Below are 19,672 nucleotides of genomic sequence, written 5' to 3' on the forward strand. Positions count from 1 at the left end.
CGACTTCTAAGAGTATGCAGAATTATTATAAGAACTTCATCACCTCATAACAACCAATTTCCATTTTAAGAAAGCGTGAAACTTTGAGTCAAATCCCACCCACAGCAATGTTTCCACAGATCTATTCTGGCGACGTTTTAAATTAACCAGGCACCCGTTAACAATGGCCTCATGGAATGTGATCAACAGATTCCACTGCAAGCTTCACCACTGTATCCTATGCTCCAGGGAACAAAACATGTACCAGTAAGTTGGTGTTGCAAGTCAAAAGACCATTCCAAGGTTCATTCTTTTGCCAAGTGTCTGATGCTAAACGCCTGAAAATGTGGAAGGAGGGACAAAATATGACCAGCTAAAATCTAAGCGCAAGAATAGTGTTTTCCTATAACAGGTTCTTACATCTGAAGTTTATAAAACAAGATTGCATCGAATAAAATCAAGATCCACGATCTCCCGTCCAAAATCAGATGGTTTTGTTTCCTAAGTTTATACAACCATGCCCCGAAGAATTCGCTGGAAGCGTAACACCTTGCAAGGCTCCGCAGGAGCGTGTCGTTGGCCTCGCGAATCGGTGAAAGCCCGTGCGCTTCCCTCTGGGTGCGCGCATGTGCTTTACATTTTCCTTGATAAATTATTGAATCTAACTGAATTTATCCTTTCTCCACGTCAAGGTGAATTCTTCCACGACGCCAGTACAATCACCACAATCTGTCTCCACATTCCCATCACGCTCGCGTCCTACCTGGTCCGCCCCGTAGCTGCTGGCGATCTGGCAGAAATCCTCCAGCCGGATGAGTCCTTCTCCAGCCAGGTCAAACATGTCGAACACCACCCGCAGCCGCTCGAACTCCCCCGAGTCATAGCCCGGGCTCGCCTTTCTCTCCGGCCCGGGGGTCTGGATCCGAGGGCTCGAGTCTCCCTCCGGCCCGGGGGTCTGGATCCGGGGGCTCCTCGGGTCTCCCTCCGGCCCGGGGGTCTGGATCCGGGGGCTCGGGTCTCCCTCCGGTCCGGGGGTCTGGATCCGGGGGCTCCTCGGGTCTCCCTCCGGCCCGGGGGTCTGGTTGCGGGGGCTCGGGTCTCCCTCCGGCCCGGGGGTCTGGATCCGGGGGCTCCTCGGGTCTCCCTCCGGCCCGGGGGTCTGGATCCGGGGGCTCCTCGGGTCTCCCTCCGGCCCGGTGGCTGGCTCCATGCCCGACCTGCGGCGCCGCCCCGATCCCTATTCACTGAGGGGCCGCCCGTTCCATTTCGTCCCCAGTCTCCGGCTCGGCCTCTACCGGGCCCTTCCTTCAGGCCGCGGGGTCGCTTTCCCTTCCCTTCCCTTGGCGGGCCCCGTCACCGGTGGCTGGCGGGCCGCACTCTCTCGGTCTTCTCCGCTCGCCTCACTCACAAGCCCGGCAGCTCTGCACCGCCATCACTCCGCTCGCGATGACGTCACCTGGCCCAGCGCGCCCGCGCGGCCCTGGAGACGCTGCATAGCAACCGTGTGCCGCATGCGCGGCCAGTCCCGGGAACTGGGCATGAGCGTTGCCTTCAGACAGGCTTGGGGGGCTGCGCCTCGTTCCCCACCCCCCCATCCCCCCTCCCCCCCATCCCCCCTCCCCCCTCCCTCCTCCCTCCTCCACTCCCGTCCCCCTCATCCAGTTTGACATTGCCATGATTCATCTTATTACTGGTAGCGTGATTAATACAGGTGAACCTTGAAGAGCATTCTGGCTGGTAGCATCACTGTCTGGGGTGGAGGTGCCAATACACAGGACAGGAAAAGATCACAGAGGGTTGCAAACTCAGCCGACGCCACCACGGGCACCAGCCAACTCGGCCGGCACCACCACGGGCACCAGCCAACTCGGCCGGCACCGCCACGGGCACCAGCCAACTCGGCCGGCACCGCCACGGGCACCAGCCAACTCGGCCGGCACCGCCACGGGCACCAGCCAACTTGGTTGGTGCTGTCACGGGCTCCAGCCAACTTGGTTGGTGCTGTCACGGGCTCCAGCCAACTTGGCCGGCACCGCCACGGGCACCAGCCAATTCGGCCTGCACCGCCACGGACACCAGCCAACTCGGCCGGCACCGCCAAGGGCACCAGCCAACTCGGCCGGCACCGCCAAGGGCACCAGCCAACTCGGCCGGCACCGCCAAGGGCACCAGCCAACTCGGCCGGCACCGCCACACGCACCAGCCAACTCGGCCGGCACTTCCACGGGCTCCAGCGAACTTGGTTGGTGCTGTCACGGGAGCCAGTCTCCACTCCATCAAGGACAACTACATGATGTGGTGTCTCAAGAAACTGCCTCTATCCTCAAGGACCCCCACCGCCCAGGCCATGCCCTCTTTACTCTACCAATGGGAAGGAGATTCAGGAGCCTGAAGACAAACACCTGGCAGCACAATGGCAGCTTCTTCCCAGGTACAGACACAACCTCACTTTCTCTTCTTTTGCACTAATTTATTTTTTTTTTAATGTAATTTATACCAATTTTGCATCTGTAATGGTGCTTCAAAACAACAAATTTCATGACAATAAATTCTGATTTCTGTGAATTTTAAATCCAAACTGTCATTGGCCCGTCTGGTAGACAAAACTAAAAATTTCACTTTCTTGGTACACATGACAACATTCACTCATTTCTCTCTCCACAGATAGTAATTGACTGCTTATGTTTCCACACTGTTTCCCCCTCCCCTCCACCTGGTTTTAATTCCAGTTGTCTGCATCTGCACTATTTTGCCATGGATTTGCTGGAAACCAAATCCTCTTTCCATTCTGTGACAATTTCCCCATGACTTGATGCAAAATACATCTTGTTTTGATCACCTATACTTAGAAAACCCCAACAACAAATGAAGTGGAAAAACTCGCATTTCCACCAACTCTCAGGATGTACTTTAACTGGGTTTTCAAAAGACCCCTGATAAGCAGGGTGCATGTGTGTGTAGAAAACAATGACAAGAAACTAGCTCACAAATTGTGAATTCTTCATATGCTGTTGTATTTAGAATTTTAAAATTTTAATTTAAATACACAGCACAGTGACAGGCCAGTTTGGCCTCGGAGTCCATCTTGCACAAATACCATATAGCCATAACAATTACAGTTCAGAAATAGGCCATATCGGCCACTTCTACTCTGCACCGATTTAAGTGAAACTAGTTCCGCCTACCTGCTCCTTGTCCATAACTCTTCAACCCCTTCACATCCACATACTCATCCAACCCTCCTCTTAAATGACAAAATTGACTCTGCTACAACTACTTCTTCTGGAAGGTCATTCCACTCAGCCACCACTCTCTAAGTGAAGAAGCTTCCTCTTATGTTACTTCTAAAGTTTTGCCCCCTAACCTTGAACTTATGATACCTCGTTCCAATCTCCCCTACCCATTTCGAATGGTGAGACGAAACTGGAGCTCCTGAGGAAGACTCACACAGACAGGGGGAGAACATACAATTTCCTTACAAATGGCACAAGATTTGAACCCCAGCCCCAATTGCTGGCGCTGTAAAGGCATTGCACGAATTGCTACCCTAATCATGCCACCCTATGGGATGTAGAGAGTGAACCATAGAATGCTACAGCACAGAAAACAGGCTATTTGACCCCTCTAGCCGTAATGACCTCTCCCATCCATGTACTTATCCAATTTACTCTTAAAACACACGATCAAGCCCACATTCACCTCATCAGATGGCACACTCCCACCACTCTGAGTAAAGAATTTCCCCCTAATGTTCCCCCTAAACATTTCTCTCTTCAACTTAAAACTATGACCTCTCATATTTATCTCCCCCAATCAAAGTGGAAAAAGTCAATTTGCATCAACTCTGAAACTGCAGGTAGAGCAAGTAATTAGGAAAGACAAGGGCACAGCGGTTGGACCACATAAAGAAGAATTACTGCATCTTACAAGGCAGTGATCAATTGTGGAGTAGTAAATGATGATTCATTGGAGTATGAGAGTTTCTGTCCTGTAACTGAAAGAAGGTACTTACCTTGGGAAGCAGTGAACGTAGATGCCAAGAGCATTTGATTCCAGAATTAGGGAAGAGTCTCAAGAAGAGGGTGTTGGCCGTTTAGAGATGCAATGGGGATAACTTTCGCTTCTGAGGTCATGAATCTGCAGAATTTTATACCCCAACTAACGATGAATGCTCAGTCATGGAACATAGTTAAGATTGATTGATGGATCTTTCGTCACTCAGGAAGGAAGTTGAAATCTGGCAAGAAAATGAATCACTCAATGTCACTGAATGATGAAGTAGACTTCTGCTTGTTTTTAACTTATTTTCTTTCATAATATTATGGAATTTATGATGAAATTTAATGTTGAGCAATGTGAAGTGTTACATTTTCATAGGATGAATGTGAAGAGGTATGCAAATTATGAGCACAGTTCTAAATGAGCGATCTGAGGATAATTTTTTTTAATAAGTGGCACATCAGGTTATAAAATTGGTTTTAAAACATGATGCTGGGTTTCATAATGATATTAAATACAAGAACTAAGAAGTTCCGGTGAACAATTATAAAGCTCTGGTTTGGAGTATTGTGTCCAATATGTGCAATTTAAGGAAGATGTGAGGGCTTTGGATGCAATTAAGAGATCTGCCCAGTTTACTCCATTGGGGAACTTGACTTGAAGCTATGATTGTTCATTTTGAAACTGAGCACGTTATGAGAAGATCTGATGAAGGGATTTAAATTTGAGTTTGCAAAGGAGAGGGTGCACAGCAAGCAAATGTTCCTACAGGTTGAGGGATCTGAATGAAATTGGTTGGCAAAACAACTGAAAATATCCTGAGGATTTTTCATTTGTAAACAGTGAGTGTTGTGGGTGTGGAGTGTACTGGTAGGTGCATCATGAAGCCAGATTCAACTGTGGCAATTAAAAGAACAAGGTTAAATCTTTGAAAAGAAATAATTCACAGGCAAAATGCCTTTAACAATGCTGATACAGCTGTGATCTTGTGACATACCTATTTTATAATTAGTTAACTACTTTTTTGAACTATAGTCATTTTAATGTCACAATTTGCTCTCAATAACCTTTAATCAATGCATTAATGGCCAGATAGCATCCTGAGGGACACAACTCAGCCAAGACAACAACTTCTCTGTTTCTCTTCAAACTTATGTAATTAATTTCTCCACCTGAGTGAGAAGATGGGTTGATTTAACGACTTGTACAACAGCAGGCACCTCAGAGTGTGTGTTACAACCACAGTAGTGGGGTGACGACCTCGACTAGTGCTGTGCTCAAAGCTGGATGGGGTTTGGACCTTCTGATTCAGATACAAGAGTGCTACCTACTTAGCCATAGCTGATGTAGATACACACATGGTGGCACAAACAGTACAAATTTATATAACACACAGAAAAACATCAACACTTCAAAGGCATTATCAAGAGAAGAAGCAAACAAATAGACGATCTGTTTTGCATGAAGCTGTACTCCCAGTTTGTCTTTGAATACTGTCATGAGAATTTAATGTACAAGTGAATCAGTACATGAAGCCACAGCTCAACAAACCATTCCTCAGGTATTGCACGGCAGGGTCAACCTCGATTGCTCCATCTTGAACTGACAATCTTCTCAATGAGAATGGGAAAACCAACCACTGAGCCACGCAGTGGGAACGATTTGGTGCAGCAATGAGCTTTGACCAAGCAACTAGCAAGGATTGGTCCACTTATATAGCAGTGTATGCGATTGGTCATTGTCCAACTCATTCCTATAACAGTGCACGCGATTGGCTGTTGTCTTCATTACCTTCTCTTCAACTGGAAAGCAGCAAAAAAAAACTTCTGATAATGAAGAAACAACAAAAAGTAAAAAATGTCGCTTGGAGAGATGTTTTATTGACTGGCAGCCAGTTAGACTGCTACAAGTGATTGACAAAGGATGCTGCAAGGACCCATAATTGTTCCCTGGCTGTTAGTCATCTGATCCCTGGTGAAACAGTTCAGAAGACAGACTAGGGAAACAACATTTGTGCTAAGCAAATGAGACTCTGGAGGCTGGAAAATTGGTGCAACATACAAAATACAGAAGAAACTCAGCAGGTCAGGTTGGATCTACAGAAAGCAATAAACAGTCAATGTTTCAGCCTATTACCTTTTTCGGGACTATCAGGAGCAAAAGACCAAATAAAAATGGGAGGACCAAGGTGGGAGAGGGAGGTGGGGTTGGGAGTGAGGTGGAGTGAGGGGGGTGGGGGGAAGAAACTAGCTGGCAGGTGAAGACAGGTGGGATGGGGAATGGAGAAAACACAAGCTAAGAGGTGATCAGATAAAGAGGCTGATGAAGATGTAAGGGAAGGTGTGGGGACCTGGAGGAAAGTGTGGGTGATAGGCAGGTAGAGAGGAAGAGATGGAAACAAGCAGGAAGGGGAAGAGGAATAGGGCCAGGAGGGGGAAGCCCCTTTCCTGCTATTCTTGATGAAGAGCTACAGTTTGAAATGTTAACTGTTTGTTGCTTCCACAGAGGCTGCCTGACCCACTGAGTTCCTCAAGCATTTTGTACTGCTCCAACATGAGTGTGCTTCAGACTCGAGAGCAAATGGTGATTGGTCTGGATCAAGACGTGCAAAGGATTGGTGTTACAGATCACCATCCACCCCGGAGCATGGAAACACCACAGGTGAAGGTTCTCAGCCCTGGAGATTTACAGCTTGGCAGATGCTTGCAAGAGCGCCTGTATGGCTGACATGTCATTGGCCCCACTCAGCCAGTGTCCACCGTCGATGACAAGCGATGTACCTGTCACAAACGACGCTGCCGGGCTCACGAGGTACAGGACTCCATGGGCTATTTCTGTCTTTGTCCCCACTCTTTGCAGTGGAATCACTTTACAGTGGTCTGCTGCAGCCATTAACAAACCACCTGTCCAGAAGAGAATGGATGTTTAGGAATAGTGAAGTCCTTTCAGACCACAAGATATAGGAGCAGATGTAGGTTTTCAGCCTGTCAAGTCTGCCCTGCCATTTATTCATGAGCTGATCAATTTTCCCCAATCAACTCCACTGTCAGGCCTCCCCATAACCTTTGATGCCCTGTTTAATCAAGAATCTATCAATCTCTGCCCTTAAATACACCCAATGGCCTGGCCGCCACAACCACAACCCACAGTTTCACCACCCTCTGGCTCAAGAAATTCCTCCACATCTCTCAATGGCCAGCCTTCAATCCTGAAGTTGTACCCTCTTGTCCTAGACTCTCCCATCATGGCAAACAACCTTTCTACATCCACTCTGCCCATTCCCTTCAACATTAAAGATATTTCAATGAGAGCTCCCCTCATTCTCCTAAATTCCAATGAGTACAGGCCAAGAGCTGTCAAATCCTTCGAATATGAAAACCTTTTCATTCCTGGAATAATCTTTGAGAACCTCCTCTGAATCCTCTCCAACATCAGCACATCCTTTCTTAAACGAGGGGGTCTAAAACTGCTCAAAATACTCCACGTGAGATCTCACTAGTGCTTTATAAAGCCTTCCCATCACATCCCTGCTCTTGTATTCTATTCCTCTTGAACTGAATGCCCACATTGCATTTGCCTTTTTCAACACTGACTTAAATTGTAAGTTTACCTTCAGGCTACCCTGCATGAGGACACCCAGGTCCCTTTGCTTCTGGGCATTTTCAATTTTCTCCCCATTTAGACAATAGTCTGCCCATTTATTTCTTCTACAAAAGTGCATGACCGTACACTTTCCAATATTATATTTAATTTGCCACTTCTCTGCCCACTCTCCTTATCTGTCTAAGTCCTTCTGTAGCCTCCATGTTTCCTCAACACTACCTGCTTCTCCATCTACCTTTGTATTATTTTTCTCTTTCTTCTTTTTTCTATAATTTTTTTCCATATAACTATGTATATCAATTTCTATTATTATGTTTTTTAGTGGGGGGTACAAGAGGGAAGGCAAGGAGGGGTGTAAAATCACCATGTAATTTCAAATCTAATCAAATTTTGCGGAGATACAAGTATATAATTACATGGATAGAAAAATTTAAATAAAGTATTCCCAAAAAAATTATAGTGCAGAGAAAACAAGTTACCCAAGTTGTTTAATTTGATATTGAACTTGGAGAACTGTAATGTGACCCAAGGGAAGAGGAGGTGGTTTTCCTTAAGCTTATAACGGTCCTCATTTCAATGGTGACAGACGGGTTGGAGTAGGATGATAAACTGAAGTAACAGGAAAATCAGCATCACCCCTACAGATTGAACACGAGTACTCCAGAAAATAGTAACAGAATCTGCACTTGGACAGTGTTAAAGCTTAGAAACCAATCCTTCACAGAAGGATTACAACCCAAAACGGACACCAAGCCCTAAAAGGGTAGAATGGTGATATTGGAACAAAAAGAGGCTTATGTCCCAAAACTCCCTCTGACTCATAATAGGTTTATATCTGGGAACCAAATTTTTGAAATCTGGTCTCGTAATGGAATTATATATATTGAAGATTGTTACGAGCAGAGACAATGGAACAATTAAAAACTAAGTATGGAATTTTTATCAACCTTCCGCAATTTTCAAATAAGAGCATATCTAAGGGATACATTGGGCCTAACAATGTTTTTAATCAAATTGTAGTGATGTGGAGTCTCTGATTCGAAAGGGAAGTACAAAGGAATTTACTTCAGCAATGTATCTCTTACTTCAAATGGGAACCCCAAAACAGGGTTCATCAGTCCAGACAGAGATGGGAATTAGACCTAAATGTGAGAAAAGATGAGGAAACCTAGTCTGAACTATGTCAGGATAGTATGACTAATATGATATATGTAAGATTATAGATTAGTACAATATAATTTTTTGCATCTATTATATCTCAACACCACAGAGATTAAATAAATTAAATTCAGACTTATCAGACCGATGTTTTAGATGTGGCGAAGAGGTTGGAATTTTTTTTTCCCCACGTTGAATCTGGTTATGTTATAAAGTGAGACCTTTTTGAGTCCATCTAGGAAATTTCTTAGAGATTACAGAAATTAAATTTCAACAATTGAAACTATCTAAATATCAAATAGAATTTGTTAAAATCGTGTTGGCAGTTGCTAGAAAAATGTAGAGCAGTTGCATGGAAGTCTGATTCAAATCTAGGTCTGGCACACTGGAACACAGAAATACATAGTTGTATTCCCCTTGAGAAAAGTTATAACTTAAGAAATAAGTACAATATATTTTGACAAGCTTTGGATCCATATTTGCAGGTGTAAATCTTTAGTTGTGTACTTCCTAACCCTCGAGACCAGCATTGAACTTCTCTAAAGAAAATCAAATAGAATATGAATTTATGTGGCACTTTCCAGTGATCCATTCTGCTTTCCTTTCTTTCCTTTTTCTTACTTGCTTTTCTTTCCATCTCTATCTTTTTCTTTGGGGTCTTTTCTTGGGTGGATGGGGGCTGGGGTAAAATCATCATGAAGTAAATATTGGATTTACTTTTGTAGTTGTATTTTTTTAATTTTGTAATTGACTGTATATATGGTCAAAATTTTTAAATAAACTATTTTTAAAAAAGCTTGTGGATTTGGGTGGTGCTCTCAGAGTAGCCTGAGTGAGCGGCATTTTATAAATGGTACATACTGATTCTGCAATGATGAAAAGGATGGTTGTTTACGGTGAAGGATGGGGTATCATTCAAATACACCAGAATGTGTCCATTGCTATTGGAGCTAACTGCACAACGATGGCGAGTATTCCATTGCACTCCTGCCTTGTGCCTTACAGATGGTCGACAAGTGATGGAATATTCAGACATGTGTCATTCACACCAAACACCCAGCCTCTGACTTGCTGTTTAAGTTGCATGGTTTATGTCACTGGTCCAGGTGCATTTCTGGTCAATGGTGACCCCAGGATGTTGATGGTGGGACTCAGCAATGTCAAATGTGGATGGCTGGACAGTCTCTTGTTGGAGATGACCACTATCTTCCCTTCACCCTTGCAGGCAGCAAGGCTGGAATATTGTCAAGACTTCACCGTATAGAAATGGTGCAGGGAAGATCAGTGGTGAAGCTGAGAAAGGGTTTTGGATCCAATTTGTTACAGGCAAGGCTAATAATGGCGAAAATCTCAAATTCACAGAAATCCAGAGAAAGGATACTCAAAGGCCAGAATTAGAGAGAGGCAGATATTGTGAAGGATAGCAGGGGTAGAAGAGATTACGGAAAAGGTGAAGACCTCAAGTGAGTGGAAAACAAGTCAGAAAGTTTCTAAAAAAAATTGTTGAGAGCTGATGTGGATCAGTGATGTGAAAGCTGAGATACCAACTGAATGAGGCCTTTGGAAGGCTGTTACTCAAGCCTTGTGCTCAGCAAGCATTCGTAGTCTCTTACCCAACTTCCGAAAACCTTCAGTCCCAGATACGGGGCCTGGCGCCAGACTGTTTACACGAATGTTGTCAGGTCCCCATTCTACTGCGAGGTGCTTCGTCATTGCATCTACAAAGGGAAGGGACAGAGATGTGATCATTTAGGGTTCATTTTAAAGCAGTAGCTAATTAAACTGTATGGTATGCAATTCCAGAGAGATACAGTGCAGGTCTTATCTTCTAACCAGTTACTGGGTGCTGCTAAAGATTCCTTCATATACATTCCCATCATGGTAAACAAGGAGCCTCAATACTAAGAACAGGCATGGGTCCAGGAAAGTGATTGGCCACCCTGGACCATCATTGAACACTTACTGAAGGGGAGAGGTCAAAGGTTAAAGTCTATATTGCCCTGCCCTCCTGAATCTCCTGTCACCTCTTCAAAAACCCCATCAGATTTGTGAGACACAATTTGCCACACACAAATTCCTGCTGAAAACCTCCAATCAGTCCATCTATCCAAATATTGGTGGATCCTGTCCCCTTCAGCAATTTGTTGACCATTGACAACCAGCTCACTAGCCTGTCTTTGCCTGACTTGTCCTTGCTACTCCTTTTTATATTACTCATCCTCCAGTCTTCCAGTACATCCCTCAAACCAAAGATGATGAGTCATGGAAAGGGTGGTCCCTGAGAAAGGAGAAAATAGGTGGAGAGGTGAAGATGTCCAACTTGGAAAAATAATTCTAGTTGACACATTACAGGAAGGATGTGAATACACTGGAGAGGGTGCAGGGCAGATTCACCAAGACTGGGCCAGCTTCTGTCTTTAGGGAGGTGTTTGAAATGCACAACGTAAGTGGAGAATAGCTTCCCAACCCTGCTTATATGGTTATTTCAGACAAAATCGGTGAACTGCTACCTGCCTTGTGGACCTACCTATGGCAGCCTTGGCAGAACCTGCATGGACCTGGAGCATCTGGCCTCTGTAGCTCAGCGTAGCCGTGATGTTCACAATAACTCCGCCATGGTCCTGGGGTGACATGGAGGGTTAGGAACATCAGACACAACATTCCACAAATTTCAATAGCAAGCTCCACTTCATTTCCACGGGAAGGTTTTAATGAAAATTATGTTTGACATTGGTAAACTTGATCAGTTTATTTGCCTTTGTTTCCTATGTAGTAGCCCTTGTTGAAGAGAGAGTGGAGATGAGAATTTTTAAAAATTTTCAGTAATATTGTAACTGGTTCCACTTCTTTCTTTCTTTGGCTTGGCTTCGCGGACGAAGATTTATGGAGGGGGTAAAAAGTCCACGTCAGCTGCAGGCTCGTTTGTGGCTGACCAGTCCGATGCGGGACAGGCAGACACGATTGCAGCGGTTGCAAGGGAAAATTGGTTGGTTGGGGTTGGGTGTTGGGTTTTTCCTCCTTTGCCTTTTGTCAGTGAGGTGGGCTCTGCGGTCTTCTTCAAAGGAGGCTGCTGCCCGCCAAACTGTGAGGCGCCAAGATGCACGGTTTGAGGCGTTATCAGCCCACTGGCGGTGGTCAATGTGGCAGGCACCAAGAGATTTCTTTAGGCAGTCCTTGTACCTTTTCTTTGGTGCACCTCTGTCACGGTGGCCAGTGGAGAGCTCGCCATATAATACGATCTTGGGAAGGCGATGGTCCTCCATTCTGGAGACGTGACCCATCCAGCGCAGCTGGATCTTCAGCAGCGTGGACTCGATGCTGTCGACCTCTGCCATCTCGAGTACCTCGACGTTAGGGGTGTGAGCGCTCCAATGGATGTTGAGGATGGAGCGGAGACAACGCTGGTGGAAGCGTTCTAGGAGCCGTAGGTGGTGCCGGTAGAGGACCCATGATTCGGAGCCGAACAGGAGTGTGGGTATGACAACGGCTCTGTATACGCTTATCTTTGTGAGGTTTTTCAGTTGGTTGTTTTTCCAGACTCTTTTGTGTAGTCTTCCAAAGGCGCTATTTGCCTTGGCGAGTCTGTTGTCTATCTCATTGTCGATCCTTGCATCTGATGAAATGGTGCAGCCGAGATAGGTAAACTGGTTGACCGTTTTGAGTTTTGTGTGCCCGATGGAGATGTGGGGGGGCTGGTAGTCATGGTGGGGAGCTGGCTGATGGAGGACCTCAGTTTTCTTCAGGCTGACTTCCAGGCCAAACATTTTGGCAGTTTCCGCAAAGCAGGACGTCAAGCGCTGAAGAGCTGGCTCTGAATGGGCAACTAAAGCGGCATCATCTGCAAAGAGTAGTTCACGGACAAGTTTCTCTTGTGTCTTGGTGTGAGCTTGCAGGCGCCTCAGATTGAAGAGACTGCCATCCGTGCGGTACCGGATGTAAACAGCGTCTTCATTGTTGGGGTCTTTCATGGCTTGGTTCAGCATCATGCTGAAGAAGATTGAAAAGAGGGTTGGTGCGAGAACACAGCCTTGCTTCACGCCATTGTTAATGGAGAAGGGTTCAGAGAGCTCATTGCTGTATCTGACCCGACCTTGTTGGTTTTCGTGCAGTTGGATAATCATGTTGAGGAACTTTGGGGGACATCCGATGCGCTCTAGTATTTGCCAAAGCCCTTTCCTGCTCACGGTGTCGAAGGCTTTGGTGAGGTCAACAAAGGTGATGTAGAGTCCTTTGTTTTGTTCTCTACACTTTTCTTGGAGCTGTCTGAGGGCAAAGACCATGTCAGTGGTTCCTCTGTTAGCGCGAAAGCCGCACTGTGATTCTGGGAGAATATTCTCAGCGACACTAGGTATTATTCTATTTAGTAGAATCCTAGCGAAGATTTTGCCTGCAATGGAGAGCAACGTGATTCCCCTGTAGTTTGAGCAGTCTGATTTCTCGTTCCACTAATCAAAGTTTAAACCACCCCAGCTCAGTGTCATACAGCACAGATACAGGCCCTTTGGCCACATCTATGCTGATATTTATCTATATTCATCCCACATCCATACTTGATCCATACCCTTCCCCCCACTCATGATTTGTGCCCATGTTTTGCTCATACCTTTAGGAAGGGCTCAAGCCTGAGTTGCTGGTTTTGTACCTTTATCTTTACAACATTTAACCAGCTGAATTCCTCCAGGATTGTGGTTTTCCAGCTTCACTGGTGGGCCATGACTCACCTTGAACCACTTCTGATACAGGAGCTTGCTCGTGTTGAAGGTTCCGATTGTGTCAATCTCCAGGACAGTCTTGAAAGCATTGAACGATAATCCACTGGCAGGGCACAGGAAGTTTCCTGCAGCATCTGGGAGAAGAAAGGAGGACTTTACAATTAATAAAGGACTTTACACCGGAGGTCTCTGTGACAAGCAGACAGGACTCATAGGCCTCCTCCCTACACCTGATACCAGCAGGAAAGACAAGCTCAAACTTACTGTTAACCAGGATGTCGACTTTCCCAAACACCCGCAGCATCTTCTCCACAGCAGCTTTAATGGTCTCAGGTTGCCTGACATCCATTGACGCTGGGAGGCAGCGCTGCCCAGTGGCTGCCATGAGTTTTGCAGCCGACTGCATCAGAATGAAAGAAATCAATTATTGGTCCACGTGACAGAGAACCTTCAAACCCTGCCCCCTTCCCCATTCCATGGATGGATTTGATGTTAATATAAATAATGTGAAGGGAGGAAAGCTTAGGGGAGACATTAGGGGTATTTATTTTAAAAAAGAGTTGTGGGTGCCTGGAACGTATTGGTTAGGTGGTGGTGGAGGTTGTTACATTAGGGACATTTAAGAGGCTCTTTGGCACATGACTGACAGAAAAACAGAGGATTATGAGGCAGGGAGGACCGGGGTTTTTTGTAGGAATATAGAGATCAACATCGAGGGCCTGTCCCGTGCTGTAGTCTAAGATACTGTGGTTTGGCAGAACCACTGCTCTTGTGCATGAGATTTGAAACTATTTAATTTCTCTCTGAATGAAAGAGCATTGCCTTGGCCTGTCTAATCCTTAAAGTGTCAACAAAAAATATTTCATAGAGTAAAAGCTCTAAAATTCAGACTACTCTGGGATTGGGTCAGTCCAGATTATCCGGATTCTCTCCAGAACTTTTAAAATTCAGATTTAAGGAGGATAAAGAGAGAAACAGGTAAATGTTGATAGTTTATTCATTAGCAAATACAATGTGGTTCATTTATCAAAACAAGCAGTGTTAAAGAAAAATAAAATTAACATGACAAAAATGTAACTAAAATTTTTCACTACATAAAAGTGTGGAATTCTTGAAATTATGTTTAAAATGAACATTGTATAAGAAAAAATACAGTATACAAATTAATTTCTTTGTGATAAGATGACCTGTATTAAGTGCTACTGTGCATCTGAGGTGCTTGCACACTCACATAAAAGCCCATCAAATTTAAAAAGTTTGAGAGTCTGGATTATTGGGTGGTTTGGATTTCTGGACTTTTTCGATATAACCTCACAGCACTGTGGCCATTTGAAGAGCCAAGGGCTGAGTTCAAAAGCAACTGAATTACTATTGCCTTGCTCTGTAGAAGGTTAACTCTGTGATGTCACTACAGCTGTCAATCAGAACTCATGTCATGTTATCAACACATTTTCCACCTCAGCATCCAATTTAATCAATCAGAAACCTGTTTTACCAACCTGTTAATCACCCTGCTAATGCATGGGAATCGAGGAAGCTATGCAGCCTCGGAATTTTTCCACCATTCAATTAGATCAAGGAAGTCAGTGCATCAACCCCACTTATCCAACATTGCATCTTATCCTTCAACACCTTCGCCCAATGAAAATCTACTGATCTCACCCAAGAAAATGCCAATAAACCCCAGAAATTTGGAAGCAAATTCCAGATTTGCATTCCACTCTGGAAGCAATGTGTTCTTATGAAAGGTTTGAAGGTTGTGTCACTGTGTTGGCTTCACCCACCTAAGGAAATAATTTGTCTCGGTGCTTGGAACAATTAAAAATATGTTTATGCTGAGACTAATTGACAGGTCAGATCGAAGGCCTTTAGTTTTCACATAAATGGACATGAATTGTGGTGGAGAAGTAAACAGTTCATAGGATGAAGAGGCTCTGAGAACATCTGTAAAGATGGCAGATCCCAGCACATCATTGTGAATGGATAGGCTGCAGCCTTCATAGCCATGTACAGCTATGTGCTGAACAGATGATCCATTGCAGCTCCATCTGAAATGCCCATGATCATAGAAGCCAGGCTCCAGTCACTCCACACGACACCAATAAACTGCTGCTACATCCAGTGCTTCAAACCCCATGGGATCAGACAACCCTCTGTCAGTTAACCAATCCTCGATCCCTGCCAATATACTGCCCCTGACCCCATTCATCTGTATCTTATTGATAAATTTCTTGTGCGGCACCTTATCAAATGCCTTCTGGAAATTCAAATATACAACAACCTGTTCCCTTCCATCTACTGCACCATTATATCCTCAAAGAACTCCAGCAAGTTTGTCAAACAAGGCTTGCCCTTTCTGAATCCATGCTGCACCTGCCTGATAGAACCCCTTTGTCCTAAATGCTTCGCCATTTCATCCTTAATGACAGTTTCAAGCATTTTCCCGACGACAGCTAACTGGCCGATCTGCCTACATCCCTTTCTAAAACATGATGTGACATTTGTTGTCTTCCAATCTGCCAGGATCTGCTCAGAAACCAGAGAATTTTGGTAAATGACGACCAAAGCATCAACTATAACTCCCGTCATTTCCTCAGTACCCTGGGATGCATACCTTCAGGACCAGGGGATTTGTCTACTTTCAGACCCATTAGTTTGCTTATCATTATCTCCTTTGTAACAATTATTTTATCAAGGCCCTCTCCTCCCTTCACATCCCTATCACCACTCTGTCATGCTGGACGTGCCTTCCACCATGAAGACTGACAGAAAATATCTGTCCAATGCCTCAGCCATTTCCTCATTACTCAATATCAAACTCCTTTTCTCATCTTCCAAGGGACCCATGTTGGCTCTAGGCACCCTCTTCCATTTTATATATTTAAAAAAATTTTTGCTATCTGTTTTTATATTTTGTGCTAATTTACCTTCAAAATCCTTCTTCCCTCATTTCTCATTTTGTTCTCCTTTGTTGCCTTTTAAAGTTTTCCCAATCCTTCAGTTTCCCACGACTCTTGGCTACTTTGTACACACGAGCTTTTAATTTTATACTTTCCTTTATTTCCTTAGTTAACCAAGGCTGACTCTTCCCTCTCTTACTGACCTTATTTTTAAAACGGGAAGATATTTTTGTTGAGCATTGTGAAAAATCTCTTCCACCATTCCTCAACTGTTCTGCCAACTAGACTGTGCTCCCAGTTCATGTTGACCAATTCCTCCCTCATCCTGTTCAAGCATAATATACCAGGTTTTAGATCTAACTATTGCATCCTCCACCTGTATGAGAAATTCAATTATATTATGATCGCTTTTTCCAAGAGGGTCCCTAACTATGAGATTGTTAATTTTACCTCTCATTGCACAATACTGGATCTAAAGTAGCATTCTCCCTAGTTGGTTGCTTAACATGCTGCTCAAGAAAGCTATCACAGATGGATAATACGAAGTCATCCTCCAGTCTACCTAGATCAATTGATTTTCCCAATCTACATGGAGGTTAAAGTCCCCCACAACTGCCATTCTGTTCTCTCTCAGTTAATGGTCTGAGCACTGTGCTATTGCTCTTTGGTGGGCGATAGACAACTCCCACCAGTGATTTTTTTTCTCTTTACTATTGTTAATCTCAACCCAGATGGATTCAACATTCTGCTCCTTAGATCTTCTATCGTCTCTCACTATTGCCATGATCTCATCCTTGATTAAGAGTGTCACCCCACCTTTCTATCTTTTCGTACCACCTGATACTCTTGAATAGTTAATTCCCAAACATGCCCACCTTGAAACCATGTTTCTGTGGTGGCCACTAAATCATATGCCTAGGTACTGATTTGCGCTCACATTCACTAACCTTGTTTCTAATACTATGGCATTCAGAGAAAGAGCCCTTCTGCTCATTGTTCTTTTAGAATCGAGTGACCTCTGCATCCTTTGCTTTGACTTTTCTGCCCTTTATTTTTCTTTTTCTCTTTCCAAACTCTAGCTTTGGTCTCTGTACCACCTTCCTCATTCTTTCTTTGCAGGTTCCCATCCCCCTGTCCCATTAGTTTAAACTTTCTCCAACAGCACAAGCAAACAATCTCCCTAGGACATTGATCCCGGCCCTGCCCAGATGTAGAACGTCCAGTTTGACCTGGTCCCATCTGCTCCAGAACAGGTTCCAATGCCCCAAGAAACTGAAACCCTCCCTCCTGCAGCACTGTTCAAGCCACATATTCATTCTAATTATCCTGCTATTCCTACTCTCACTAGGTCATGGCACTGGTAATAATCCCAAGATTACTTTTGAGGTCCTACTCTTTAATTTATCTCCTAGCTCCCCAAGTTCAGCTTATAGGACCTCATCCCGCTTTCTTCCAACATCGTTGGTACCAATATAGACCACGACAGCTGGCTGTTCACCCTCCCTTTTCAGAAGCCTGCAGTCACTCCAAAACATCCCTGACTGTTGCAGCCGGCAGGTAACACACCTTCCGGGAGTCCTGTTTGCGGCCACAGAAGCTCCTGTCTGTTCCCCCTACTATGGAATTCCCCGATAACTATTGCTCTACCACTCTTTTTCCTCTCTCTTGACAGCAGAACCACTCACAGGGCTATGATCCTGGCTACTGCTGCTTTCTCCTAATGGGCCATCTTCCCCAACAAAAAGCGGTATATCTGTTTTGGAGGGTGATGACTCTCCTGCACTACCTTCTTGTTACTGCTCTTGATGTTGGTCACCCAATCCCTATCCTTCTCTACTCTCTTAAGCCGCAGTGTTTCTTTTTCTTTGGCTTGGCTTCGCGGACGAAGATTTATGGAGGGGGTAAAAAGTCCACGTCAGCTGCAGGCTCGTTTGTGGCTGACAAGTCCGATGCGGGACAGGCAGACACGATTGCAGCGGTTGCAAGGGAAAATTGGTTGGTTGGGGATAGGTGTTGGGTTTTTCCTCCTTTGCCTTTTGTCAGTGAGGTGGGCTCTGCGGTCTTCTTCAAAGGAGGTTGCTGCCCGCCAAACTGTGAGGCGCCAAGATGCACGGTTTGAGGCGTTATCAGCCCACTGGCGGTGGTCAATGTGGCAGGCACCAAGAGATTTCTTTAGGCAGTCCTTGTACCTTTTCTTTGGTGCACCTCTGTCACGGTGGCCAGTGGAGAGCTCGCCATGTAACACGATCTTGGGAAGGCGATGGTCCTCCATTCTGGAGACGTGACCCATCCAGCGCAGCTGGATCTTCAGCAGCGTGGACTCGATGCTGTCGACCTCTGCCATCTCGAGTACTTTGACGTTAGGGGTGTAAGCGCTCCAATGGATGTTGAGGATGGAGCGGAGACAACGCTGGTGGAAGCGTTCTAGGAGCCGTAGGTGGTGCCGGTAGAGGACCCATGATTCGGAGCCGAACAGGAGTGTGGGTATGACAACGGCTCTGTATACGCTTATCTTTGTGAGGTTTTTCAGTTGGTTGTTTTTCCAGACTCTTTTGTGTAGTCTTCCAAAGGCGCTATTTGCCTTGGCGAGTCTGTTGTCTATCTCATTGTCGATCCTTGCATCTGATGAAATGGTGCAGCCGAGATAGGTAAACTGGTTGACCGTTTTGAGTTTTGTGTGCCCGATGGAGATGTGGGGGGGCTGGTAGTCATGGTGGGGAGCTGGCTGATGGAGGACCTCAGTTTTCTTCAGGCTGACTTCCAGGCCAAACATTTTGGCAGTTTCCGCAAAGCAGGACGTCAAGCGCTGAAGAGCTGGCTCTGAATGGGCAACTAAAGCGGCATCATCTGCAAAGAGTAGTTCACGGACAAGTTTCTCTTGTGTCTTGGTGTGAGCTTGCAGGCGCCTCAGATTGAAGAGACTGCCATCCGTGCGGTACCGGATGTAAACAGCGTCTTCATTGTTGGGGTCTTTCATGGCTTGGTTCAGCATCATGCTGAAGAAGATTGAAAAGAGGGTTGGTGCGAGAACACAGCCTTGCTTCACGCCATTGTTAATGGAGAAGGGTTCAGAGAGCTCATTGCTGTATCTGACCCGACCTTGTTGGTTTTCGTGCAGTTGGATAATCATGTTGAGGAACTTTGGGGGACATCCGATGCGCTCTAGTATTTGCCAAAGCCGCAGTGTGACAACTCACTAAATGTGCTATCCACCACATTCTCTCCTCAGCTCCAATGCCGAAATGTGGTCTATCAGGAGCTGCAGCTGGACACACTTCCTGCACACATAGTCCTCAGGGACACTGTCAGTCTCCCCATGTT

At 45.3% G+C, this 19,672-nt stretch overlaps 3 protein-coding genes across 15 annotated transcripts in view; 1 reads left to right on the top strand and 2 right to left on the bottom strand.

Moving 5' to 3' along the window:
- The window catches only part of rab11fip3 (RAB11 family interacting protein 3 (class II)), a 99,680-nt gene extending 98,239 nt beyond the window's left edge, over nucleotides 1-1,441 (bottom strand). For 2 of the 4 annotated variants that reach the window (XR_011347130.1, XM_069905317.1), the window contains exon 1: nucleotides 743-1,441. Coding sequence is in view for 3 of the 4 variants with exons in the window: in XM_069905317.1 (XP_069761418.1) it covers nucleotides 743-1,189 (447 nt within the window). In the remaining variant the exon portion in view is untranslated. The remainder of the gene's footprint in view (nucleotides 1-742) is intronic. The other 2 variants (XM_069905318.1, XM_069905319.1) reach the window with 1 other exon arrangement.
- The window catches only part of decr2 (2,4-dienoyl CoA reductase 2, peroxisomal), a 48,238-nt gene that overhangs the window by 20,457 nt on the left and 8,109 nt on the right, over nucleotides 1-19,672 (bottom strand). For 3 of the 6 annotated variants that reach the window (XM_069905347.1, XM_069905348.1, XM_069905351.1), the window contains 5 exons: nucleotides 13,716-13,851; nucleotides 13,461-13,585; nucleotides 11,267-11,360; nucleotides 10,353-10,457; nucleotides 5,839-6,881 (listed from right to left, as the gene is read on the bottom strand). In XM_069905347.1, the coding sequence (XP_069761448.1) occupies nucleotides 6,664-6,881; nucleotides 10,353-10,457; nucleotides 11,267-11,360; nucleotides 13,461-13,585; nucleotides 13,716-13,851 (678 nt within the window). In that variant the 3' untranslated portion in view covers nucleotides 5,839-6,663. Of the gene's footprint in view, nucleotides 1-3,991; nucleotides 4,217-4,500; nucleotides 5,781-5,838; nucleotides 6,882-10,352; nucleotides 10,458-11,266; nucleotides 11,361-13,460; nucleotides 13,586-13,715; nucleotides 13,852-19,672 lie in introns of those variants that run through there. The other 3 variants (XM_069905349.1, XM_069905352.1, XM_069905350.1) reach the window with 3 other exon arrangements.
- The window catches only part of ift140 (intraflagellar transport 140 homolog (Chlamydomonas)), a 190,447-nt gene continuing 173,090 nt past the window's right edge, over nucleotides 2,316-19,672 (top strand). For 4 of the 5 annotated variants that reach the window (XR_011347128.1, XR_011347129.1, XR_011347127.1 and 1 more), the window contains exon 1: nucleotides 2,316-2,410. Coding sequence is in view for 2 of the 5 variants with exons in the window: in XM_069905280.1 (XP_069761381.1) it covers nucleotides 2,393-2,410 (18 nt within the window). In the remaining 3 variants the exon portion in view is untranslated. The remainder of the gene's footprint in view (nucleotides 2,411-19,672) is intronic. The other variant, XM_069905277.1, reaches the window with a different exon arrangement.

This window comes from Narcine bancroftii, chromosome 12 (genome assembly GCF_036971445.1).
Source record: "Narcine bancroftii isolate sNarBan1 chromosome 12, sNarBan1.hap1, whole genome shotgun sequence".
Lineage (NCBI taxonomy): Eukaryota > Metazoa > Chordata > Chondrichthyes > Torpediniformes > Narcinidae > Narcine > Narcine bancroftii.